Consider the following 27,798-nt stretch of genomic DNA (forward strand, 5'->3'; position numbering starts at 1 on the left):
CCTTTGGGGAGTACGGGACCGGACCGCCAGGTGGACCTCGGGGAACGATAGCAGGCCGGGAGACGGTAGGGATAACTAGCCAAGAGGAGCTGAGACTACCGGCATCGCACGTGCGCAAGCGCGGCAGCACCACCACCACCTCCCACCCCCACATCTCCACCCCGCCCCCTCCCCGGCGCGATTGCGTGCGCGTGCACGAGGGGTCGGAGCGGAAATGGCGCCGCGGGGCCGCGCGTCCGGGCGGCGAGCGGAAGTGGGTGTGAGAGCGGAAGTGGCCGGCTAGAGCCGGGGGCTGGGCGGGGACCAGGCTTGTCGGTGAGGCGGCAGCGGCGGCGGCGGCTCGGCAGGCGGGTTCAGGCTTCAGGGGCCAGGTCGGTCGGGTGGGTGGGTGTCTCCACAGTCAGTGCGTGCGCGGGCCAGCGCGCAGGTTTTCCCCTTCTCCCACCCCGGTCCCTTTCCCCTTCTTCCCTAACCTCCTACCCCACCCAGCCCCCCTCCTCAAGGGGCAGCAGGGCCGCTCCCTCTGTCCTTTCCTCCCTTACCCACCCTCACCGCCCTTGTTTCTCCTTCCCCTGTCCGGGGCAGCCGCCGCCATGATCCTGCTGGAGGTGAACAACCGCATCATCGAGGAGACGCTCGCGCTCAAGTTCGAGAACGCGGCCGCCGGGTGAGCGCGCGCCTGGGGCCGGTGGGTGGCGGGGGAGGCAAGAGTTGACCCCTGATGATCGTTCAGTCCTCCAGACCCATAGGAGGGAGGTGGGAGACCTGGCCGGGTGTGGGGACTGCCCCGGCGGGGCTAGACGTGGGAGGTGATTGGGCGCGGTGGGGTGAGGGGCAGAGATGCGTGGGGAGAGGCTCAGAGGAGGGATGCGGAAGCAGAGTGGACAGGAGTGCGCGTGCCAAAGGTCAGGAGACCTGTGGGACGTGAGGGGAGCTTGGGCCGGAACTCTTCCGCTGGAGGATCTCATTGCCCTCTGGAGCGAGCTGGGGACCACTGCCCTCTGTATTCCCCGTCATTGTTCAGAACCCAGAGAAAGCCTGTTTCTCTGGGATTTGGGATTCGGTTGGAAGGAGTTTTCAGGAATTCCCATCACTGGAGGAGGAAAGAAGGTGGCAGGCCCAGATTCACCACCCACCTTCTCGCTCCCCACCCCCATCTTCTCTTCTAAAGGAGCAGAAGACTGAAGGCAGGCCCTGCCTTGCAGCCGGAAAACCCGTTGATCTCTCTAGTTTTACTTCCCCGAACCCTACTGTGAGAGAGACTGGTCATTTTGTTACATTTCTCGAGCAAAGTTAATAGCCCCCCCCCCATATCCATACTCCTTTCTTATCGCTCTTCTGAGGTCCTGATTCTTTTTTCCCCACTCACTGTCCTCTATCTGGATATCTTTTAAATCTTTGTACCATACCCCTGGTCTGTGATTTCTTCTGTAGTCATTCCGGCCCAGATACACACTTAAAAGCCTCCAGAGTCTATAATAAAGTTCTCAGATAAGACCTGTTTGTTAACCATTGGCCTTTTAAAAAGTGGGCTTTAGGACATGTTTCTAAGGCAGCCTTCGGTGTCAGACACAAGAATCAATAGAAGACGACCTCCTCCCCCAAAGCTGCTTTGCTTTTCTAATATAATATTTAATACATGAACCAAAGAATCGGTTTTAACTTCTAATTTTTGATGGCTTGTGGCCAGTCCCTTTGCCTCATTTCCCCATGTGTGAGGATGGGAACTTCACATCTTGGTTACACAGTTGAGGAAATAGTGCAAACCGTTTCTGGTGAACTGGGAACTAATAATAAAGTAAGTGCTTGGAGAGCCACCGATGGGAGAAGATTGGTGGAGGGAATTTCTAAGTGGGCATAATGAACTTGTGGCTTGGAGGCATTTAAAAAAAATACTTATTACCTGCCTCTTAAATTGAATATATTGTCTCCTATCTCTTTTATAAGGCCACAGGCTTTATCTGTAGTACAAAGCACAGCTTTCCTTGAAGCAACACAGTGAGCAGTAGTGACTGTTTCCTGCCAGGGGCTGCAGTTGCTTATATTTTAGGCTGAGTTGCTGCTTGTCTTCCGCCTCACTTACCAGTTCCTTTGCATTTTAAATGTTCAAGCGAATCAGCTTAGTGGCTTATTTTGGGTGATTGCTGTGTACTTTTTTGAGCAGTGTAGCACATAGGAGGAAGTTAAATTAACTTCTGCATTTTCACAGCTTGTCTCAAGTGAATTCTCAGGTTTAGACTAGCGAAAAATGAGACCTGAGTGGTTATAAGCTGATCTACAAGATAAATGCCTGTGCATTTCAAGTAGAAGCACGCCTTGTAGTGTAGGAGTACGTTCACATCTGCTTGTTTATTAATAACTTGTGACTCTGAAATGTAGCCCATTATTCATAGCTTCAGCTCTTTTCCTTTTAGAACATTACTCTTAAAAAGAGCTACTAACTATTTCATCTGGGAGTAAGTAGTCACACAAGTCTGGAAGGCATAATTTAGAACTTCTCCACATTTTTTTTTTACAAAGTGTATGTTGTAACAATGTTGAATCTTAGGGCATGGCAGCAAATTTTGTTTTTGTTTTTGTTTTTCTGGCCTGTCTTCCAGTTGAGATGTGACTTACTTAAAGTTGATTCAGAACATACTCTGCTGAAAATCACTTTGAAAAGAGACCGTGATATTCAGCCTAACAGGTAGGGTTTGCCTGGGATTGCAAATGTAACACCTAGAAGAAGCCTAGAAGTTTCTAGGCATACTAGTAAGGTGAGGCAGCAGTAAAGTCTTTAAGTATTTATCAAGTAGTTAACTATTTATCAAGGTGCATGCCTAGCCAGAACTTTTAGAGAATAATAACTGGTGTGATAATCATGAACATTTACAGGGTTCTCTCAGTGCTCAGCCCCAAACAGGAACAGGAAAGGGGGACCTTTCTAAGAGTATGGCAGCATTACAGAGGACCTAAGGGGGGACACATTTTGGGGTAGAGATCAGAGAAAGATTAAAGAAAGGCAGTAGCTCTAAGGAGAAACCTTTGAGATTGGAAAGGCTTGGCCGTTGTGGGAACCTGCTGGGAGAGGTCAGCTCCGCCCTGCTTTTCCCAGTTGGGGAAATGAGGTTCTGCGCAGCCTTCCCCAGAGTGAATCCTCCAGCTCCACAATGCCCGGTGATAGCCAATAACTACATGTGGCTAGTCAGGTTGAAATAAAAAAGTGAATTAAAATAAAGCTCAGTCACACTAGCCACAGTTCTGGGGCTCAGTTGCCACACGTGGTTAGAAGCAGCCAGATGTGGACAGCCAGATGTAGGACATTTCCATTATTGCAGAAAGTCCCTTGGACAGCCCTGTTGTGGCTACTGAAAACGTGAGCATGAGGTAGTCTTAAAAATAGTTTTGCGGTATATATTTCAGAACACAGAGTAATTTTCCTTTTGAAGTTGATCTTATTTTAAGTGATGCATCTCGGAGCATGGTAATGGATTTATGGCAGGTCCTCCTCTGTGGGCCTCTCATAGTGTACCCATGCCAGAGTAAATTGCAGCCTCGAACCATTGCCCAGCCTCCTTACTTGTGGGCTGTGAGCACTGAAGGGGGTTGTACAGCGTGAAACAAGAAAGAACAAAAAATGATGCCTCTCAGATTATCTTGCTGGATCTTCTTGCCTGTGACATCCTTCTAAAAGTCTAAATTTCCTTCAAGTAAAGCAATTCTGTCATAAATTGCTTAAAAATACATTTAGTCATGAAGATCTTTTAACTTGGAGGCAGTTTTGACAAAGCCTGAGAGCCATTCCAGGCAAATTACTTTTTCTTTTTTTTTCCACCACACTCCTGGGAAGGTGGCTTATTGAAATGATTCCTGTAGCCCCACAAAGTGATAATTATTGGTAAATTGTCTTCTCAACAGCCTCCAAACTGAGAGACTGTCACTGATTAAGAAGCTGTGCACAACACTGCAGATAACCTCATGTGCAGGTCTTGTCACAGTTTTTTGGTTTGTCTTTTTTTTCCCAACCATTTAGGAATTCTTACTTAAGCTCTCAATTAAGTATTCTGGCAAATTAATTTAATTCTTTTGTTACTATATCCACACCAAGAACCTTTATAGCCTCCAAAGCTAGGCTTGTCAACTTCACTCTAGTCTGGAGTGCAACATTGAGGAAATGCTGCCAGATGCGAATTGCTGTTGATTTTAAGTGCGTGCTGGCTCCTTGCCACAGCTGTGCATATTGTGGGGAGCTGTGCTTCTGTGAGGGGGAGTGAAGCTCAGTAGGCAAGCCATGCCAGTTGGGGTGGGCAAGGACTGTGGGAGGAGAAATTTGAGCGAGGAATAAATTAAATCTTGCTGATACCTTCTCATTCCCAAATATGCTGCATATGTCCTCAGGGAGGCAGACTGCTGAGAAGTGATTTGGAATTAGGACATTGTTTAAGCATTTAGGAGAAACTGGATGTAGTGGCTGACTTGCTGAGATGATCTGGTTGGTCTTTTTATCAGTCACTGTAGTCACACACTGCTGCCCACTCTGGCTGCCTTGGAACTACTTTGGGCATGAGGCCCCAGCGCTGTGTTCCTTTTGTGTGTACCAAACCTGCAACTGTTAGTGGCAGGGTCTATGGTTCTATCATCTTTGTTTCCCCAGAATTCTTACTGTGTGTATAGTCAGCTTAGTACACGTTTGATGAAGCCAAATAGAATGGTTCTTGGTTTCTTTAGGAGTTTATCCTTCTTCTGACATTGTGTGAATCAGCTTTTAGACCCTGTTTGTTATTTTGAGACATGCCTTAGGAGAGTAGGACCGCCTCTTACCTAATATGATCCATTTTTGTAGGCTTTGCTCAAAAAGGATGATGGGAGCCTTAGAGAGGACTTATAGGAGATTAATCAAAAACTTTATGATGAGATAATGAGCAGAATTCAATTATTTTTCTAATTCAGCTCATAGAAACAGTAACAAGAAGAGGGACATAAATGCACAACAAGGAACTGGGTGTGTTCAGGAGTAAAAACTCCAAAATCCTTAATGAGAAAAGAAGATTGGATAGTAACAGTTACCAAGAGTTCTTTAGTGACATTCTAGAAACTTCCTTAGAAAAAGGAGAGGAAGAAATTTTTTCTAAAGGAATTGAGTATGTTTTAGTGTCTTGTGCTGTCCTGTCAGTAACCCTGAGGACATAGCCACCTGGCTTACTCTAGAATTCCAGACATTGCAGCAGTCTGACACTAATATGGTTCTGTTTCTCCTTGTTTTGGTGACCAATTCCCAATTGTTTGACATGGTTTCCTTCCATTTCAAATGTGCCTGGGTTACAGATAGCAGCTCTGATTTACAGTTGACAAAACTGGGGCTCTTGGGAGTTGCTGAGGGAGTAGAGGGATTCAGCATTGCATAGGCACCCTTCCCTGGTGATTCCTGACCTTGTTATGGTATGTCACATCTGGGTGAATGGTCTAGCCTGGAGATCCTGCCACTGGGCTGCCCTAAGGGCTGTGGTATCTCAGCGTATCTGTAGCTGAGTCATAAGACCTTTGTTGGGAAACTTTGCCGTGCCTGTAGCTTCTCAATTAGTCTTCACAGCAGCTTCGTGTGGTAGAGGCTTTTAATCTCCATTTTCTAGAAAAGGAACCTTTGGCTTGCTGACAAGTATCATTGCTGTGGCTACAGTAAGCGACAGAACCTGAGGTAAAGAGTCAGCTCTGAAAGACATGCTTTTTTTGTGATTAAACTTACTCTCACTGCCTGAAATAACTATTTGCCCTTTTGGCCTAGGGGCTTCTGTGGTAGCTCAGATGGTAAAGAATCCAATGCAGGAGACCCGGTTCGATGCCTGGGTTGGGAAGATCCCCTGGAGAAGGGCATGGCAACCCACTCCAGTATTCTTGCCTAGAGAATTCAATAGACAGAGGAGTCTGGTGGGCTGCAGTCCATGGGGTCCCAAAGAGTCAGACACAACTGAGTGACTAACATTCTTTTGGCCAGTTAAGAGTACACTTGCTCCCAGACCAATCTTATTCCTGTCTGTGGTTGCTTGTGGTTTAGTCGCTAAGTCATGTCTGACTCTTGCAACTCCACGGACTGTAACGTACAGGCGCTTCTGTCCATGGGATTTTCCAGGCAAGAATACTGGAGTAAGTTGCCATTTCCTACTTCGGGGGATCTTCCAGACACAGGAATCAAACCTTAGTCTCCTGTGCTACATGTAGTCTCCTGCATTGCAGGCAGACTCTTTACTAGCTGAGCCACCAGGGAAGCCCTTCATTCCCCAATAGCTCCGTGATTTTTAAACCACAAAACACTTAGTCTTGGACTTGAGCCACGGCCCTGTCATGGTATATTTCCCACTCAGTGCAGTCCCCTTGTTGGGGACAGAGTTAGACAAGAAGTCTAACCCCCAGGTGACTGAGTCCTTCAGCCCAGTGCTCTCCTCAACAGCCTGACTCTCTTCTCTGCGACCTCTGTGCAGCCATAAATAGCAAACTAAAATATTAATGGCAATGATATGACAAATATTCCCAAGTCAGGCAGCAAACCACTTAGTATAGATCTTAGCAGCTTCTCCCAGTGGAGTCAATGCTCAGGGAACTTTATGACCTAGAGAAATGCAAAATTTCAGAGTCAAAATTTTGGAACCCTAAGGTTTTTTATCTACAGTTGATCTTTTTTTGGTCGGTTGATGAAGTGAGAAAGTGAGGAACCCAGTCCTTCTGTGGCTGACTTAAAGCCTAAAGGTTAAAAAAAAGAACAGCCTCCTACTAAGTGATACAACATGGGCTTTAGAAGCCTCCACCCTGCCTCTTTGGCACAGCCAGCCTTCCTCAGGAAAATGTGTTTCAATGCTTCCCTCCGTTGTGCAGCCTCTTAATGTCTCATTCAGATGGGCCATAGATTAATGTTTCTACTTCTTCCTTTGCTCTTGTTTTTTCTAGACGTGAGAAATGGTGGTTGGTCATTCATCGCCTTAGTCACCAGGCTACAGTTTCAAATGAAAGATCAGAAACCACTTTTAATTTTTATGCAGTTCTTTTCATCATATCCTGAACTCACTCCTTGTCCATAAACCCACTTGATGCTTCAATTCTCAGACACCCAAAGTACTTTTCCTAAGTCACATATGGATGGCTTTGAAGAAGCAGGGTGGAACTCAATATGTGATTTGTATAGGTTGGTTTTACAATGGGGCTAACATATGTTAAATAGAAACCAGTTTCCTTGAGAGGTATGGTTTAGCTTTGCAGGAGCGTTTTAACAGTCATAAACCATGTTATTTATTCCGTTATTTCCCAGCAACTCTGGAGGGCAGCTCAGTCTTGGTTCCTTCTGCAGATGAGGGAGCGGAGATAGTAAAAGAGATGCACATTTGATGGTGAGATGTTGAGCAAGTTAGGCAAGAATAAATGTGAAAGTGTGTATATCTTGTCTGCTGGCCCATAAAACAAAGTGGAATCATTTGAGTTATAGGGTGTTAGCTAATAAAACTATGGAGTCTTCATTGGTTTCCTACCATTGAGTTTTGAGAAGTGAGGAAAGCATTTGAAGTAGCTTTTCACTGGAGGTTAATTGACCATTATTGTTTTTAACTGGATATATGTCATGCTTTCTGGGTTAATAACTCAGCAGCATTTATCTAACAGAAGTCCACGTACCAGGCTCAGCTGGGAATCACATTGAAAGTGGCAGACCGTGAGTGCCTCCCAGGAAAAGTTTTTCCGTGTCTGTTCTCTTGTTTTATCTTTAGCAGTTGTGTAAAGTAGGTTGGATCATTTGTGTTCTCCCATTTTAAAGATGAGTAGGTGAGAAAATGAAGAAATGCAGGCATTAATTTGTCTGAAAACGTGGTCTTGAAGAGAAGGCTAAAGTTGGAAAACAGGTGTCTTGACTGTTCTCAGTGATTTTGCTGTTACTTTGTGCTACACTTGGTATGAAAGTGCAACACTGAAATTTAAAAACAACCACCCCCACCCCCACCCCCCAAAAAAGAGTAGAACCAAAGAGGGCTTCACAAGGGAGAATGGTGGGTACTTAGGTGCTGTAAGGAAGAGGGAAACAGTGTAGGAAGACTTTCAGATTGTCTTTGAAATGGAATAGGACTGCATCATTCTGTGGCCTGAACTCATGCTTTCACTTTACGTAAATTTTAACTGTTCTGCTCTCTGTTTAGCAGTTTTCCTGCTGAGAGTGCAGCCAAAAGAGGGCATTTTGTGGGTCATATATACAAACGTGTCTGTCATGGTCTTAAGGAGTTAAGAATTGAAGGTGAGCACCAACCACAGCAGAGATTCGAGCTGCAAAACAAGCTTTATCTGTCCTTCCTTTTTTCAGACTTCCACCATTAGTGAGTAGAGATTCAGGTGCATGAAAAAATGAATTGTGTATCTGGATCAAGGTGGTCTGATCTTAAATAAAGCTCAGGAGCCTTTTGCAAGTCTCCCTGAAGGCAAGAAGCAATGTCATTACCCTTTTTTTGGCTGTGTTGCACAGCACGCAGGATCTTAGTTCCCTGACCAAGGTTTGAACCTGTGCTCCCTGCATTGGAAGCATGGAGTCTTAACCACTGGACCACCAGGGAAGTCCCAGCAATATAGTTAGCTAACTAAAGGACTTTTATTTCATTTTGCAGAAACAAACCAGAAGCTGTAGAAGTAACATTTGCAGGTAAGTATCCTTTATCTCACCTATTAAGAGAAGGCATAATATTAAAAGATAGAAAAGAAAATTGTTCCTAAAATAAGCTTTGACGTTTGGGCTCCTATCTTGTCAGATTTTTTTTCCTGGCTTTTATTTTAGATCATTATTCATGGATTTAGTGAGCTATATAAAGTTGCCTGCTGATATTTTAAAAGTTTGGGTTTAATTTTGTGGTACAAACTAAGGTTTTTTAAATTTGGAAATATTATGTTATTATCTTTAGCCATCATCTTAGTTTACCTAGCACTTAGAGGAGTAGAGAATTACAAAAATACTCAAGACTTGTTCAGCAAGTCAGAGAGAGAGGTTACTGCTTTCTTTTCCCTAGAAAGAATTGGGTATTGACACTACTCACTTGCTCTGTGAACTTTGAGGCGTTGGTCACACTGCTTATTAATAAAATGGGAATGCTTGACCAGGTGATCTTGGAAAACTTTTTGCAGCTCTGAAGAGCTCTGACTTGGAGGCCAGGCATCATCCCCTCCCTCTCCTGCTAACTAGCAATGCCAGAGCTCCCTATAATGACATTCAGCCCCAGGTTTCAAGAATTTAAGAGCTAGCCAAACACACTATGTGAGCCTTGTGTGAATCCTAATTCAAATAAGACAATATTTTTTTTAATTCTTGAGGTAATTTTTCAGTGCTTGACTGGATTTTTAATGTTGTTGTTGTTGTTGTTGTTTTAGGCATGACAGTGGAATTGGGGTTATGTTTATTTTAGAGATGTATTCTGAAATATTTATGAGTGAAGTGATGTGATGTGTAAGATTTGCTTCAGAATAAATCATTGGGAAGGGCTGTGTCTGAGTGAAAACAAGGTTGGCCATATGGACATATGTTGATTAATTGTTGAAGCCATGATGAGAATAGGGGTTCGTTGTATATATTTTTATACATGTTTCAAATACATCGCAATAAAGGTTTGTTTGTTTTTTTAATTCTTTCAGCACAAAGTGATGATTAAAGTAAAAATACCTTTGTAATTTTAGAGAAAAGAGATGAGTACTCGATAATTCTTATCTCAGTGTTTCTACTGATTTTCCACATGGATTTTAAATGAACATCATTTTACTTACATGCCTACTTGTAAGGGAGACCTCCTTGTGCCCTGCAACAGATAGGCAGGCACTTGGAGATGTTACTCCTCATTCCCAAGTTAAGCAAGGTTATTTGCTTCTCCTGGCAGATTTTGATGGAGTCCTCTATCATATTTCAAATCCTAATGGAGATAAAACAAAAGTGATGGTCAGTATTTCTTTGAAATTCTACAAGGAACTTCAGGCACATGGTGCTGATGAGGTAAGTTCCACATCACTTTTCCTTGGGAGTCTTGTTTCCTCCTCACCTTTTCCTGGCAATTTGCCACTCCTAGAAGATCCACGGCACTGAGTCATCCATGCTGGCACTGGCCACTCTGGAAGGCTTGCTCACCTAACCAGGGGCTCTTGACTTCATTTCCATTAGTCATAAAGAAGGGTGTTTCTCAGAAAGGGTTTTGGTTCTCTGCTTGACTGCTTTTTACGCTGAAGAAATAAAGATGTTCTCTAACAAGTGAAAACAAAAACAGATTTAGTTCTCAAAAAATGTAGCAAAGAATACTTTTCCTTGACCAATACAAAAATAGCTGTGGCAAGACTAAGATGGAGTCAGTTCTGTTTCTGTTACATTGTGAAGCAGGTATATAACCTCTGGTCTGTTTAAAGTTTACAGGCTTAATTTCTCATTCTAGAAATTTAGGAACAAATCTGCCCTTTACACTTTTTAATATAATGCTCTTTAGAACTGGCCTCTGTATCTCTTCTTCTTATGACTACCTTAGGGGAAATAAGAAAGGGTGTCCATGTGTTGAGAAACTCTTGGTGGCCATGCTTTATTCACTGACTTCTTTCAATAGGTTTGGTTCCTGTTGAACTATATTTGCTCTGGGGAGAGCCATTTATGGAAGAAAGAAAATGTTATTACACGAGTGTGTGCACGTTGTGGTTGGGTCTCAAAGCAGGAAGTATGACTCAGTTCCTGAATCAGTTTTCAAGTATCTTCTAGTTTTAACAGAGTAGGTTCTCCTTAATGTGGTGAATGAAGATACAGCCATTTCTGTTTTCTTTCTGATTGAGAGTAATAGTAGTTTGTTATTTTTTTAAGTTTATTTTTAATTGAATGATAATTGTCTTACAATATTGTGTTGGTTTCTGCCATACATCAGCATGAATTAGCCGTAGGTATACATATGTCCCCTCTTGAACCTCCCTCCCACCCCTTACCCCTTCCCACCCTTCTTCGTTGTTGCAGAGCCCCATTTTGTGTTCCCTGAGTCATACAGCAAATTCCCATTGGCTATCTATTTTATATACAGTAGTGTATATGTTTCCATGCTACTGAGAGTAGTAGCTTTTAACTTATTTAAAATTTATGTCATGAAAGAGCTGTTTAACAAAAGCATATGATCAAAATCTTGATACTAAAAACTAAAATTAATGTTAGCCAAGCCAGATACCAAGAGCCATACACGGTCACTTCCCTTACTTCTTCATATGCAGTTGGTTTGCCCTGTAAGTTCAAAGGAACAGCTAAAACCTTCTCTGATTTTGCCTCAAGTTCAAGAGAAGAAGAATGGTTTAGAGAATTTGCATTCAGGGTTATTTTACCTGAAAAGAAAGAGCCTCAGGAGAAAGACTTAAGTCTTTTAACGCATTTGAAAGATTACTAATGTAAGTGAGACCAGCTAACTCTTTACCAGATGAAGATCAAGAGGAAGTAAATGGCAGTTAAGCTGGCCCTGTTTTAGATGAAGTAGAAGACAACTACCTAGAAAGAACTGTTGAACATTTGAACAGATAACTGAAAAACTGTGTGATCATTCCCCCTAGACCTTCCCTTCTCTTTAAAGGCGTTGGTGCAGTAAGAACACTCCTTGGGAGGGAGAGAAAGTGTTAAGCTAGATTTCTTAAATCTCTGTTCCAGTCTGTGCTTTCCTTACAGTGAACTCCAGAATACATTGCTATTCTTGTAGCTATCACAAGGGTCAGAGAACCAGCCCACTCAAGTGGGTGGAATAGGTAACATTGGCTGTGTTGCAGCAGAGTGCAGGGTAAATGGCTCCCTGAGTTGGTTAAACAGTGACCAGCCTGTGATAACGGCAGGAAGCTTGTTACTTTGTCACAGGCCTTTTTTCAAAGCAGAAAGCCTCAGCTGCCAGGTGGGAAGGTCTGATTTCCTGGTGTCAGGTTGGAAGAGGGGGCGCAAAGTGAATCACTGTTAAAAGTGCAAGTGAAGTGAACTGGGAAGCGTTGGCTGGTTTTGCCAAGAGGAGGGAGCAGAGGAGTTGAACTTGGTATAATTTTGGTTCTAAGAACCGCTTAGATCTCAGAATATTAACTTAGTATCTTGGGCTTAAACTGAATAACTTGGACCCTAAACTAGGAGCTGTGGTTTCTCCCACATCTGATTTTCCCTTCCTCCAAGTACACATAGTACAGAATTGTAGATAGTTAAAATTATTAATGGGACATGGGTGCTGCTTTTTTCTCCCTGAAATGATATAGGAGAAGTAGTATATGGGACACCTGAAGTCAGATCTCTGTGCCACCAGTAGATTCTGTGACCTTGAACCTCTCCCTTCGGTTCCTCTTCTGTAAGAGATAGCTCACAGTGGGTGTGTGGTCACCGAAGAGAAACTCGGTGTGGCATTACTTACCGTTTGACGTTACATAAACAAGTGTGATCACTGATACATGCTGTGAAGTCCACCCTGCTGTCCAGGTTTTGCATGTTGAGGCTTTCTTCCAGCTATAGGATAATGGTTAAATAAATATGTGGAGTACTAAAAAATATTTAAGAATGAGGAGAAAGAATGCATTATATGATAATTCTTTAAAATGGGACATGAAATAAATGGTTTGCTCCTGGTTTGTATAGCATATGTGTTTTTTAAAAACCTGGAGAGAACACTGAAAGTAAGATGAGAAGAACAGCGTTGACATTTGCTCAGATCTGTTATCTGAGTCCCCAGATGCTGGAGACGGGCTCTGAGACGGCAGGAGTGGACCAGACGGTGGCCCTGCTCACATGGGCCTCCACTCCAGTGCTGTCTGTTCTTAGTGCTTTTCTCTGGCTAGTGAGATTCTTTAAAACACACACACCACTCTTACAATTAAAGCAAGTTTGTGCTCTTGTTCACGTTTAACTTGGTATCTTATCTTAGATTTGAGTACCCCTTTTTTTTGGTATCCCAGAAAATGCAAGAGGGTCATGATTAGTATATTCGTGGTGACACCGTTAGAAATTGGATGCATAGAGACAAAATCCCACAGCCTGTTATACGACTGGGGGTTAGTATTGATATTTTGGCCTCAATTCTGCCTTCCTGTGGAATAATGCTGACTCCTTCCCTCCCTAAGTTCAAGATTTTAATGAGACAAATAATAAGACCTGTCTGTGTCTTACCTCTAAAACATAATAAAGACTATTAAATACCAAGAGGTTATTGAATTCTAGTGATTTTAATTTTTCTCTCTCTCCAAATAACTGCCTTTCTCCTGCTTAACTTGTCAATAACATTTAAGTCAGAACTGTTCCTTCCCAAATAAAAAGATTGATTCTTAAACCATGCCAGCCTCAGAGCAGTTCCTACCAAGAAGAGCAATCACACCATCAGAGAAAAAATAAGAAGGTGTAAAAGGAACTCTTGTTTTATCATTTACTCCAAAAAAGCTGGAAAATAGCCAGCTGTAAGGATTGGTTTTGAGAAAAAAGCATTTAGAGAGTATGCCCTTCTGTGGACCCCCACAGTATAAATAACTGGCAAAGATTGAATTATCCATTGCTTTTTAAAGCATTCAAGATAAGCAGGCTAACCGGAATCAGTTCCTGACAGTTCTGGTTTTACCATTTCATTCACCTGAGTTAGTGGTTTGGCCTGTACTTGGTTGATAACTAACATGATCTATTCTCACTTGAGATCAGCATTCTTTTACTCTCCTGGAGGGAAAAAAGGGTAATTATGTGCAATATAAGATCTGGAGGAGAACAGACCATATAAAGGGGGTGACCAAGTGCTAACCTTTTGGACTTAATCAAACTTCTGTGAGTAATTTGCTTGATAACTCAGATAAATCTTCTTCCTTCCCTGTATCCTATTTCCCATTCGCCTTTTGAAAGTTAGGAAGAATGCTGGCTTAGGAAAAACGGCATGCACAGTGCTTTGAAAATAGTGAAATTCTCATGGTCTTTGAATTAACATGTGTTTGTATAACATACTTGTTTTTCTATTTTCTAGTTATTAAAGAGGGTGTATGGAAGTTACTTGGTAAATCCAGAATCAGGTATGTAGTAATGTGAATGGCTGTGGAATGACTTGGAAAGAGATTCGTCCTGTTTGTGCTATGCTTTTTTTAGCCAGCGGATTTGGTTTAAATGTTACTTATTTATGAATATTTCTGCATGAGTTCAGGTCCCTCTTCAGCTGTCTCCATAAACATAGCTTTTAAGGGGCTTTGCATTGTCCAATAATGGATACACGTTACTGGTGTAGTCACACAGAGTTGACGTATGCTGTTTTTAACATTTATTGGGTAAGATCTAATGACTCTTTGTTAATGTTTCAGCCAGAGGGCCACCTTTGTTTGCCCATAGTGATTAACATGCCTTTTGAGAAGATTAAGCCAGCATTGATTCTCCCTCCCAGCCTCCAGTAACCACCTTTGTACACTGCACATTTGGAGAAGGAAAAGGAATATTCACAGCTATTTTCACATTTTTCAATTAGAAATTTCAGCCCCTATAATCCATTCTTCTAATCAGTGATCTGTGCCTCCTTGATTAGAAGAGCTATATTACACAGCTTTAAAGGAAGCCTAAATAAGAGGGAAGAAACTGAACAGTATTTTTATCCCTGTGATTAAGTAGTAGTTTCAAATTCTGAGGCATCTATAGCCAGGCCCCATAGTGAGGGCCAAGTTGTAAGACTGCTTGAATGTAATATTTGTTACTCAGATCCTATGACTGGTACCTTGACTTAAATCTTTCTAAAAAGGAAAGTGTATCTCTCTCTTTTTAACAGCAGTTACTTTAAAAAAAAAAAAAAAGGCACCTTACCTCCTCATTAGAATACCTTCCCTTGACTCTTATCTGCTGTTCTGGAAACACAGTATCTAATAAAGAGAAGTGCCTTCAGAATGTAACTTGTTACTTGGAGTGTTTGTCTATGAGAACTTTGTACTCCATAAAGAATACTGAAATTTATTATTTCCAAAATTGATGGTATAAACATATCTCAGAAATAAAAGCCAAAAGATAAATAACAGTGTAGGCTCTAAGAGGAATCAGGGAATTTCAGAAAGAAAAATAACTAGAGCAGAAAAAGCATAAAGGAACCCTTGGATGTGCTTGTCACCACTCAGATCCTAAAATTTATCAGAACAAGCAGAGTGTGACCTGGATTTTTCTCTGTGGGTTTATCTAGACAAGTTTGGAAAACTCAGCTGGCCATACTAGATTTTACTTTTCTTTATTCACATCATGTTTTCTTCATCATATTGGAAGCCATACTTAAGTCTGGCTTCAGTTATACTTTTATTTAGTTTGTTTTATTTGGCTTCTTAAAACTAACAAACCCCAGCTTTAAATATTTTCTTTTTTTTTTAATCTAATCTTGTGGTCCATTTGTTTATCTGGTTTTCAGGTACCCAAAATGGAAGGGTGATTGATATTATTTAATATTAGAGTGCCAAGAATGTGCTAAACCCTGTCTAGAACAGAGATTTAGATAGCCAGTCGATGCTCTCAGTGAGGCTAGATCCAGCAAAACACAGACCTCAGGAATGCTCTTGGAAAAATACTAAATGGTAACAAAGTATAAAGGTCTAAGAAACTCAGAAATGTGAAGTCTATACAGTTCTGATAAAATTATTCCCATCATCTGTTTAGAATATGAAATGATCCTCAGTGATATTCTTGCAAAATCATTTACAGGCTTTTGGGCAGGTATGTCATTCAGTTACATAATTAAGCATCCTAGGCACTTGGCTTTTTGAACCTTTTTTTCCTTCTAAAGTGAAAATAACTATATCTGGCCTATTTCATACAACTCATATGGAGATCAAATGAAGTAAAATGTTTTAAAACACTTGGAAAAATTTACAGTGTACACAAATAAATCTTTTGGGGTGTATACAGATTTTTTTTTTCCCGTTGAGGTTTTTGCCCTGTTTCCATTCCTCAGGGTTTACAATGGCATGCAGGCGGGTATATTTTTTATGAAAAAGCAACCAAGCTGCTCACCATGTTGGCACTTGGCATGATAAACTGTCAGAGAAAAATATGAAACTCATTAATAGGTTGATAGCATATTCAGCCTGCTTTCACGATTGTGTCTGGAACATTAAATTTCTAAAAGTTCCAGGATTATGACTTCCTCCCATTCCTTATTTGTAATCAGTCATCTTTGATACTGATTTAGATTTTTGCATGGTATCTGTTAATTAGCTATATATATTTACAGTAATTTTACAAGAATTAAGGTTTTATTTCACATCATTTGCCCTTTGAGGAAGATGGGAGTGGACTGCATTCTCCTTAGGTTAAAAGTATGGACACTGAGACAAAATCAAATGTCATTTGAACCCCAAAAGCTTTTTATTTTATTTTTTTTAATATAACTATTGGGTGTTTTTTTCCCCCCCTCCAGGATACAATGTCTCTTTGCTATACGACCTTGAAAATCTGCCTGCATCCAAGGATTCCATCGTGCATCAGGCTGGCATGTTGAAACGAAACTGTTTTGCCTCTGTCTTTGAGAAATACTTCCAGTTCCAAGAAGAGGGCAAGGAAGGAGAGAACAGGGCAGTTATCCATTATAGGGATGATGAGACCATGTGAGTATAGATAGAATTTGGTCCTAAAACTTGGTTGTGGCTATCACATATGCTTACCAAAAGATATTCAGCTAAGTCAGACCTTAAACTATATTGTGTAAAGCCCCCCAAAGTGTCTTTCTCATAAAATTCTTAAACCCAGGATGTAGATGGTTTGGCGAAGGAGAAGGCCACTTCTCCTTATCTACAGGAAGTTGGCAAAAGATAAAAAGAGAATCCAGCACTTCCTTTAAGGCACTAATATTTTGGGTCCCCTTCTGTAATTTAGCTAGGTAATCAGGAGGCAGAGGGTGACTGTAGGTTCTAAGAAATATTTTTTAAAGTGGGGTTCTGAGAATCAACTAACTCTGGACTCCATACCATATAGACAAGTTCATAACATCCACTTTGGGTGATTTTCATCTCTTGCCTCACGTAAAGTTTGCATTTATTATACTGACTTCGTGGCCATAATTATTCAGTCTCACTGGCACACCTTGTTTGATGAATTAAAAGGTTTATGATGGCTTTACCTTCCTGCTTCACTTGCAGATCAAGTTCTTGACAAAACCCTGTTCTGATTCTGTACTTACTCATGAGTTTTGTTCCCCTCAGGTATGTTGAGTCAAAAAAAGACAGAGTCACAGTAGTCTTCAGCACAGTGTTTAAGGATGACGACGATGTGGTCATTGGAAAGGTGTTCATGCAGGTATGGAGCAGACATCTTGGGGCAGAGAATAGGGGGACCATGGCCTAGTGACTTATACCCTGGCATCAAAGAGACTTCCCTCGTGGTCCAGCAGCTAAGATTACTCACTCCTAATGCAAGGGGGCCCAGGTTCGATCCCTGGTCAGGGAGCTAGATCCCACATGCGACAACTAAGACCCAGCACAGCTAAATAATAAATAAGTCAACATGTTTTTAAAAAGATAAGAACTGGCAGCCCTAGAACCCTTCTAAGTGGTTTTAGCCCTTTTGCAGGACTGAACTAGAGTTGGTTCAGACAGTAAAGAATCTACCTGCAGTGTGGGGACCTGGGTTCAATCCCTGGGTTGGGAAGATCCCCTGAAAGAGGATGTCCTGGACTGGTAGCCCACTCTAGTATTCTTGACTGGAGAATCCCCTTGGACAGAGGAGCCTGGTGGGCTACAGAAAGGGGGTCACAAAGAATCAGACATGGCTGAGCAACTGAGCATAGCACATAGTAACAAAATGACTGAATATGAAGTATGCTTCGTGCCATGAGGTCTTTGATTTAAAGCTTGGTCCTGTTTCCTGCCCGCTTAAGTTTTCTTCAAGCTTCTAGCAAGGTCTGTTGGCTTGGCTTATTAGTCCTAAAGTCTTTTCAGAATGGAGTCTAGAGAAAATTCTTAGGTGGTAGGTAATGCATTAATAGTGTAGAGTTGTCACACTGGCAGTGAAGAGAATGGGCCTGAGTTTGGCTGAGGTCCCCATGGAGCTCCTCCCTCAGAAGCAGCTCATCCACTAGAAGAGTAGTAGGGGTTAGGAGGACGTTTTGTAATTGGATTTCTGGTGTGGTTGGACTCAGGTCTGACACAGTACAACCACTGTGGCTTTGTCATGCTGTCTGCTAACCAGTTGCTGGCTTTAGGACATGAGCGCTCACTGGTGAAGTGCTATTCTGGCTGGTTTCTTATGAGACAGCTCAGCATTTAAAGTCTAGTACAGAGGTTAAATTTAAAAAAAAAAAAAACTTTGTACGTTCATTCTGTTCTTTGGCAAGGTAATGAAGTTTAAGAATTCCAGGACAACCTCTTTTGCCAGGTTGAGTTGAAAAATAATTGTGCTTAATATAGTGAGAATACTTTATGTGTAGGCATTCTAAGTGGCTAGGGAAATCTTCAAAAGGGATGTTCTCCATTTGACCATCTGTAGTGGCATTTTGTGTTAAGCTAATTAATCAGAAACTAATTTTGTAGTCCCCATGCAGAAGAATTGGAATATTGACAAAGCATTTGAGAGTACTAAACTTTCAAAAGTGTATGGTTGTGCACACATAGATATGTATGTCTTAGGTCCTAAATGTAAACCTCAGACAGGCATTTCATGTGTTTTTATGCAGAATTGACAGGGGAGTTAAATGCAGTAGCTCAGAAATTGGGCTAAATCCAGACTGACACCCAATTTTAAAACCTATGAAGTATATATTTAGATTTGGCTGGGTTTTTTACCAGTCTTCCATTTAATTCCAGACAACATCTTAACTTATTTTTATACTTTGAACAGATCTTGTCTTGGAGAGTATACTGGAGATTTGTTCCTTAGGAGAATTTTGAGTATTCTTTTTTGCATGTGAACTTAAATGCTCTCCCTCAGAGTCCATGTGGTGGGACACTTGTCTATAAGGGAAAAGAACGTCTGCACTTTTGTACCGACAGCATCTCCAGTGAGTGACAGGCCTGGTCCCATGTGAAAAGGCAATGCCCAGGAGCCCTTCCTCCCTCTCCAGACTCAGAGGCAGTGGTAATTTAACTCGAAATGACCTTAGTAACGTGGACTTACTTTGCTGGTTTTCCCCTCCAAAATAAATCAAGCATTGTCCTAGGCCTAGTTATTTTAATTTCTAGGAAAAATGAGGACGGTGGATGCCTGGCCTAGAGTGCTGTGACGTGGGAGGCTGGTCGTGGTCACCTGTGTGCCTGCTGTGGGTCCTCGTTTCCCATGCCAACATGCACCTCCAGCCTAGTCAGAACACCATCCCTCCCTTGTCATTTGGCAGGCTGACTTGGAGGGATGCTTATTGCTGTCATTTGGAAAAAGACAGGGAGGGGCCATTCCCCACTCTTACGGATGTGCTAGTGCTCGGATGTGCTAGTGCTCGGCTTTGAAGGCATATGACCTGTGAGCATCAGAGAAAACCTGGTAGATGTCATCGTTTCAACCCTCATTACATGAAAAGCAATAGTTACCCTTTTCGGAGATTTGGTGAACTAGAATTGTTTATATTACTAGATCTTTAAGTTAGTTCAGTAGGTAAGAGAAATTAAGTGGAAGCCACTGGTTACTGTATGTTCAGGGACAAGACAAAAGCAATTTGCCTCGTAGGCACTAGTGAAGATGTCATTTTGAGGATCCTTGCTGCCTGTATATATGTGGGATTATACCTATAGGATATTTTCCTGAACTGAGGACCCTGAGGCAGAGTAAGTAATTTTGGTAGCATTGCCAACCCCTTCTCCATAGAGGTTATGCCATTTCCCTCCCACCTCCAGTACGTGAGTGTTCATTTTCCCAAAGTGGTGTTGAGCTTTTGGATTTCTGCCAGTCTGACAGGTTAAAAATGGTGTCTACTTTCTCTTATGAACAAAGTCAAACATCTTTTTTTTTTTTTAATGCTGAAGGCAATTTTTTTGTCTTTTCTTGTGAGATGTCTCTTGATGGCCCCTACCCATTTTTCTGTTGGGTTATTGGTCTTCTCAGTTTCTTCATGTACTTGGGAGACTGGCCCTTTTTCTGTGATAAGAGTTGCAGATTTTTTTTCCAGTTGGTCATTAGACTTCTTGGGATGTTTTTGTTGTTTGGTTTTCCCTCACGTAGAACTTTATTTTCATGTAGTGAAATTGATCAACCTCTATGGCTTCTAGATTTTTGAGTCATAATTAGAAACACCTTCCCTAGTGAAAGGTTGTAAAGAAATCTAGCTGCATTATTTTCCTGGTGTTTTTATAGCTTCATATTTTATGTATAAATCTTACTACTTATGTGTAGTTTCTCTTGGTGCATGATATGAAAGGTAGAGCCATCTTTTTTTCTAAGTGACTACTCCCTGTCCCAGTGGCAGCTACATTACTGGTTTAAGATGCTGCCTTTATCATAGACTTAATTTCTGTATATATTTGGGTTTATTCTGCGCTTCTGTGGTTAGTTGTGCTTTGATGGAAGAAAGAAATGATATTGTGATGCCTCAAAGAGAAAAAAGGGAAGAAAAAAGAGGCAGTATTGCTGATACATATGTAACAAAGACTCTAAGGCAAAAAGCTGCTGGGTTGGTGGGTTTACTGCCTTTTAAGTGTTGTGTAAGAGAGAAAAACCAAGGAGAAACAAAGGCAGGAGATTGCCTAAATTACAGCCCCGAGTCAGTATATTGTTAACCAACTCTGAAATGTATCACTCTCCATGTACAAAACTGAGAAATGCTGCCAAGTCACCACAGGTTTACAGATACTCCATCTGGTTGTGAACACCACATGTACCAGGGAACTGGAGCGTTCAAGAAACTTATGAAGCACAAGAAAGTGCTGGCAGGCAGTTTTTATCTGTTCTCCCTGCCGGGGACTAAAAGAGGGAGACTGATAAAAGTTAGAGAACGTCCCAACCCAGTTGCAGAATGAAAGGGATTTTCTAGAGAAAGGCAATTTCAGCAGCTTTGCTTTAAGGATTTTCGTTTTGAATTATCTTGGATCCTTTCCTCCCTCTTCAGATGTTTTTCCTTTGGGGATCAAAGTTCAGAGGGGAGCTCACCTAACCCAGTGATGTTATTTCCCACCAACCTTTGGAAGCTACACAAGGAGTTCAGAAGGCGGGGGTTGGGGGGGGGGGTCGTGAAACAGACGAGCTCCCCGACTGGGCATTAGACCTCCTCAGGTGGTATCCTTCCTTCACATATCTGCTACTGAGGGCTTGCCCGTCCGTGTGTATCCTCCTGCTGCGGGTGAAGTGCAGTCCCTGGCTCCTTCCTTTACAGTGTGCTGACACTGTCAGCTAGGGAAGTGGTACTTTCTTTCTCATTCTTGTGCTAGACAGTCTCTTTGAAGGGCAGAGGACTAGATACAGCAATGAATAAAAGAATCCTTGACTTGAGGAGCTTAAAACCTGGTAGGGAAGCCAGATGCATTAATGACTAGTGAAATATTACAGTAGAGGTTTGCAGAAAAGCCATGGGAACTCCCACAGGAGAGCAACTAGCTGTGCCCAGGCTGTTGGAGAGAGCGTTATATCTGGGCAGCAGTAGAAAGAAAGTTGTATACTGAAGGGCTGTATAACTTGCTCTCAGTACTCTCAGAAAACTCAGGGATCTTGGAAAACTTTTGGTTCCATCCTTCTGTCCTTCAGAGAGTTTAAACTGTAGGTTTTACTGGCATTGCTGGAAAGTCCAGTCCTGTTATTACAGATCTGGGTTGAAATGGGGATGCCTTGTATCACTTACCTGTTTATACAGGAATGTATGAATTAGGAAAGCTTGAGATGTGGAGGTTAGGACGGGGAAGAATGGCTTGGTTTTGACATCCTTAGGCATTTTTCTATAGTTTGCTGAGGGTGGATACATTTTGTCAAGGGTGAGCTCTTACTTGAGCTCCACTTGACATCTTAATCAAATTTCCTGAAAAATATAACCTCCTTTCACATTAAATCAAAAGAAACTAATAAACTGTCATCCTTATCCTGAACATAATCTGGTTCTCTGAGTGCTTTGCAATTTGTTGTCTATTTAGCCTCAGAAGTAGTTTTATCATGCATATTTTTCCAAAACAAAAGAAGAGGATTAACAGTGCTTTTCTTTGCTCTTTGAAGATCGGACTTGTTAAGTACTTTGTGATCTCCCCTCTTTGAATCTGAAGTACACTGATGGCAGCCAACACTGGTAATATTTCACGTTGTGCTGTGCTGAGTCACTCAGTCATGTCTGACCCTCTGCGACCCCATGGACTGTACCCCACTGGGCTCCTCTGTCCATGGGGCTTCTCCAGGCAAGAATACTGGAGTGGGTTGCCATGACCTCCTCCAGGGGAATCTTCCCAACCCAGGGACTGAACCCAGGTCTCCCGCATTGCTGGTGGATTCTTTACCGTCTGAGCCACCAGGGAAGCCCAAGAATACTGGAGTGGGTAGCCTATCCCTTCTCCAGGGGATCTTCCCGAGCCTGGAATCGAACCAGGGTCTCCTGCATTGCAGGTGGATTCTTTTCCAGCTGAGCTACCAGGGAAGACCAGTACTTCATATTAGGTGTCATTTATTTTTAGCCTCTGCCGGTCAGAGGGCTCAGAGGTCACATCCACAGGGCAAACCCCAGAGCACAGGTTGCTGTTCTTGCTGTTCATCTCACACCAGATTCTCTTCTGGTTGCTTTTTGCTTCATCCTGGCAGGAGTTCAAAGAAGGACGCAGAGCCAGCCACACAGCCCCACAGGTCCTCTTCAGCCACCGGGAACCTCCCCTAGAGCTGAAAGATACCGATGCCGCCGTGGGTGACAACATCGGCTACATTACCTTCGGTGAGCTGGGCGGGGTTGCCGCATTTGCACACCTTGGTGGGTTCATACTGCAGTTGAAATGGGGCTGAGTGGCAAAAGCAGGTGTGCCAGAGTGTTCCTGTTGCCGGTGCCATGACTGTAGGAGGCATGTCATGGGGCACTAATACAAGTCATGTGCTGTTTTTATTTTTATACAGTAATCATTTTTCTTTTTTCCCTGTTTTATCTAAATCCTCAGGGAAAAAAAGGATAGCCCCTGGAGTGAAGTAGGAGGGGTTAGGGCCACATAAGCCCTGCTAAGCAGCTAGTTGGGGTTCTCTGTCCTTTGGCCCCTGTTGGGTTTTTTTGGTCATTAGACCAGAGCTCCAGCCGTGATTTACTTACCCACTTTCCCTCTGGAAAGATTCACATCCACCCCTCTCACAGTTTGCTTCAGCCTAGTGAGCTGGTTCATTGGTAACAGCTGACAGTTTAGAATCGCAGCTTACACACACACTGACCCTGACAGCACTAAAATGTCCCCTTTTCTGGAGTTCTTTAAGCCACTAGAGTGCTGAAGACGCATCAGTTTATCGGAAATAAGCGGGTTGATTAACCAGGTTTCCTTAAGTCTAGTCTACATGGTTTTTTTTTTTTTGGTACGTTACTCTCTCTAAGGTTGGGACAGCCTGTTAACAATTTAATTAGCAATGTCTCTGTGGTACATAAACTGATGGTGAACTTACAGTCATTAGCATCTCAGACCTCTGCAGTATAGTTATCTCCTGGCCTGGTGCTCTTTTCTCTTGAGGGCAAATTGACCCACAGTGGTCCCACCCTTTCTTAGGTGGCATTTCTTTTCGTTTCAACAAAACTTGATACTCAAGGACTTTGCTGATGCCGAGATCACTGAGTAGGATAGATGCAGAAGATAGAGGGGATTCCCAGAAGCCAGAGGGAGAGGCGTGCAGGTCTGCCCAGGTGTGAAGCTGAGTGACTGACTGCACAGGACTTCATGGGGTCAGGCAGTGGCAGGGGCTTTTCTCAGCCCCCAGCCAAAGCAACTCATCCTGCCATTCCTCCTCAGGAGTGCTCAGGTTCTTGTCCCTTCCTGTTTGGTGTTCACCACAGACTACATGATCCTCTATGGATCTAGTTTCTCTGAAAGCTTACTCTGCTTCAGCACCAAGGTCCTGCAACAGGCAGGCTTTGTTCTCTAAACCCCATTGCTCCAGAGTCCACCCAGGTAGCCAGTTGTGTCGTTTTCTAGAGAGACTTCTGAGAGGCAGAAGCTAGTAGATTTCACAGTGCGCAGCTGGAGAATCCAGACCCGGAATGAACGCCAGGACCAAGCCCTTTGCCGAGGGAGCCCTGGTTTTCAGCCATGGTCTCCTCCATTTGCACTTACTGACAGAAAACCCTAATGAAACAAGTGGACGGTCCCAGAGCAGGGCGAGATGGGAGCTGACAGTAGGCTGCTGGTCTTTCCACCCTTTGGCATTGGTGTAATTAGACCTTGACACCCTATCTGTGCCCCCACTCAGTGCTGTTCCCTCGCCATACCAACGCCAGTGCTCGAGACAACACCATCAACCTGATCCACACGTTCCGGGACTACCTGCACTACCACATCAAGTGCTCGAAGGTGAGTGAGAGCAGCCTCAGCACCAGCGCTCTGCGCCATTCTCTCCACCAGAGCTCATGGCATAAAGTCCTCTCTGCTACAGGCTGTTGCTAGGAACTCTACAGAGATGGTTCTAGAGGCTTTGAATCATAACCTTTCTCCATCTCTCTCACTCCATAGCAGAGAGGTGAATATATGCCTGCTTGCACAGCCCTATGTCAGCCCCAGGGTGGATGTTCCCAGACCTTTCTGATAATTTCTGCTACTTAGAGCAAAGCTGTCTTTCTGGAACATGACTCTGCTTCAGTACCCATTGTGTTTGCCTCCAGGCCTATATTCACACACGTATGCGGGCAAAAACATCAGACTTCCTCAAGGTGCTGAACCGTGCACGCCCAGATGCCGAGAAAAAGGAAATGAAAACAATCACGTGAGTAGCACCATACTTCAGCAGGACTGCCTTCCTCTCCTAAGCTTACCAAGGAGGTCATGGGTGTCGGTGACCCAGGTGTCTGGGCAGTGGCTGCAGGTGAGACAGGCAGCGGGGCGCCTATAGCTGCCTGGCAGACTAAAGATGGGACAAACAGGTTTTCACGTCTGAATGGGCCTCCTTGTTTCCACATCTCTGTGATCAAGGATAGTGGCTGCTAGAAAGAAACAGGCCTTTTTGCCAAGATGAACTATGTTCTCTTTGGGTCTGAGTTGACAGGCCTATCTTAACTGTCTTGATATCTTCTTGTAGAAATGGAATAATCTGCTTGAGGACATTTAGTTGCATAAATAGGCCTGGAACTATTCCAAAGCATTCTTTTTCCTGGTCCAAGTCTTGGCAGGAATTTTGCCTAAAGAGGAGGTCGGCTTTATCTGAGATAGAGATGATGAGGAGATCCTAAAGGGTGCAAGACACTGTCCTCAGTAGAGCAGCATGGTCGGGGGCCTGGGGGTTTGGTTCTGTGCCAGGTGCCAAATCTTGGAACCCCCTCTGGTAAGGTTTAGGCCATCCTGTTCTCCAAGTAGAGCAATGGGTGCTGGTCTCCTATCACTTGTTCCCATTGAATTAAATGTCTTGAGGTGAACTAAGCCTCCCCACAACCCACACAGCCATTTCCAGCACCCCACACTCTTGGGATAACCTTCTATAGGTATGTTGTGCCTATGCCTTCAGGCTCCTTCCCTTGGCCTCTTCTACCAAGCTAGTTTTTGCTGCCATTTAACAGGATGAGAGAGGGTCTGACTCTTGGGTGCCTGAGCAGAGTGCTTATAATCTCGGAAGCATCAGACATTTATACAGAGCAGTGTAAGTCACCCCTGCCTTCTATACTTGAGAGGCTGCCTGTCTCACTAGGAAATTCATCCCAAAGACCTTTCTCTAGAATAGCTCTTCCCACTGCCCAGAGCCAGCAGTGTTCAGTCCACAGCTGGATCCTCTGCTTAGAGAGAAGTGCCCATGAGCCATGGCAACACAATGGCAGCATCGTTCCTTCTACTGTGCAGCTTTATGGCACAGCCTAAAAATGGGCAGAACTCGAAAGGTAGGGAGGCGGGGAGGGTGTGTCCTGGGGGCCACGTGCTCTTGCTGCCCTGCAGACTCTTACCTCCATCATGGAGTTGACAAGTCTCCCTTTCCTTTCCCTGCTTGCTTCTCTCACTCACACCATTTTGGTGACCCTGAGTGTGAAGCAGCCAATTTTGTGCCACTTTCAGAGCCCCGTTCAGTAGAGGCCAGGAGGTGAGCCAGCAGCCAGTACAGCAGAAGGCAGCCTGACCCGCCAGCCTGTCGCGCACCAAACGAGGGGCTGGGCGTCATAACAGTCACGAACTTCTCCTGTCGCCTTCAGCCCTGTAACTGCCTGTCCATTCAGGAGAAGCGCCCACCAGACAGCCACTACCCAGTGTCTCCCCACAGGGCTTCTCCCCTGGTTCCGTCACACAGCCCGGCAGCCTTGGAGTGTGGGGTTACTGCAAAGCAGGTGCAGTGGAAGGGCAGGAACAACTCCCTGTCCTGATGGGGGACTAAGAAAAGATGAGTCCTTGAAATGAGCCAGTCGCCCATAAACTTCCTTCCTGGAACTTAGGAAGAACAGCTTTGCCTTTTTCCATCCTGTGACCTCTCTTTGGCAGAGGTGAGTCCCAGAAAGGAGAAGCAGGAGGTAAACAACCCTGAAAACCAGATTGAGTTCCCAAAGCTAAGCAGGAGAAGCCAGGACCCTTCTTCTGCTCTGGGTTCTTAGAACCTGGAGCAGCATGAAGGAGGGTAGCAACCCTTCTGTGATCAGAAGCCAGCCATCAGCACTCCATAGAGCTCTGCTGGAATTGAGCTTTCTGTTGGGGAATGGATAACAAAATATTTTAGCTTCATCTGTGGTAGGGTAAGACATTCCAGAGAGGAAAATCTTAGTTCCCGTAGTCCTCCGCTCTAGCTTCCAGGCTTCTGTGCCAGATAGATACCCTCCATCTTTGGGAACCCTCCCCAAAGTTGGCCATTCTTAGAATGCTGGGTAGGACAGGACACCCCGGCTCAGGAGCCGTAAGCGAGGCAAGTGTTTTGTGACTGAGTGTAGTCACCATATGACAACACAAAACACGCTTAAGCTTGGAAAGTTTGGAGGGTTGCTTCTTGTGACATTTTGGCCCCATGGGGGAAAATTTAAGGAACTGCTCTCTGCTAGCCTGAAAAGGCATAAGCTGTGTTAGGAGGACCCCAAATTCTTTTACTCAGAAGAGGGTTGAGACCAGTCTAAAATGCAGGTAATTCTAGGCCATGCAGAAATTGGGGCAGGTGATTCTCCTGTCTAACTTGGTATATTTACTGTCCTCATGGGCTTATTACTTGGTACCCGGAAGTATTCAATAGGAAGAAAGAGCTGATGGGTTGTTTCTGTGAAAGCTGGACCGTAACCCTTGCCTGGAGTTCCCACATACCTCTGCTTGAAAAACATTGACCTCATCTCTAGTGCAGAGCGTGGGGTGGATGGGAAGGTGAGCAGAAACTAACCTTCAGACTTAATCTCTGCTTTTGAAGGGGGAAGACGTTTTCATCCCGCTAACTCTTGGGAACAAGAAGAGGAAGCGGCTGGCAACTGAAGGCTGGAACACTTGCTACTGGATAATCGTAGCTTTTAATGTTGCACCTCTTCAGGTTCTTAAGGGATTCTCCGTTTTGGTTCCATTTTGTACACGTTTGGAAAATAATCTGCAAAAACGAGCTGTGCTTGCAAGGACTTCATGGTTCCCAAGAATTAAAAAAAAAAGAATTCCACTTGATCAACTTAATTCCTTTTCTTTATCTTCCCTCCCTCACTCCCCTTTCCCGCCCCTTCTTTTCCAAGCTGTTTTGCTTTGCAATATGTTACTGGTAATGAGTTGCAGGATAATGCAATCTTAACTTGTTTTCTCTAAGTATTTGAGTTCAAAACTCCTGTATCTAAAGAAATACGGTTGGGGTCATTAATAAAG

General features: G+C 43.5%; 1 protein-coding gene and 1 non-coding gene across 2 annotated transcripts; both read left to right on the forward strand.

The window, feature by feature from the left end:
• Positions 1-274: 274 nt before the first annotated feature.
• Positions 275-27,606, forward strand: ARPC2 (actin related protein 2/3 complex subunit 2). Its single transcript, XM_052662204.1, has 11 exons — positions 275-371; positions 586-667; positions 8,610-8,644; positions 9,864-9,976; positions 13,953-13,998; positions 16,362-16,548; positions 17,143-17,236; positions 22,634-22,760; positions 24,263-24,363; positions 24,672-24,772; positions 27,365-27,606. The coding sequence occupies exons 2-11, from the start codon at positions 594-596 to the stop codon at positions 27,387-27,389; spliced, it is 903 nt and encodes a 300-aa protein (XP_052518164.1). The 5' UTR covers positions 275-371; positions 586-593; the 3' UTR covers positions 27,390-27,606.
• On the forward strand, positions 3,459-3,595 carry LOC128044057 (small nucleolar RNA SNORA42/SNORA80 family). Its single transcript, XR_008199036.1, has one exon. It is a non-coding gene; the product is annotated as a small nucleolar RNA SNORA42/SNORA80 family (small nucleolar RNA).
• Positions 27,607-27,798: the final 192 nt, after the last annotated feature.

The sequence above is a fragment of the Budorcas taxicolor genome, chromosome 2 (genome assembly GCF_023091745.1).
Source record: "Budorcas taxicolor isolate Tak-1 chromosome 2, Takin1.1, whole genome shotgun sequence".
Lineage (NCBI taxonomy): Eukaryota > Metazoa > Chordata > Mammalia > Artiodactyla > Bovidae > Budorcas > Budorcas taxicolor.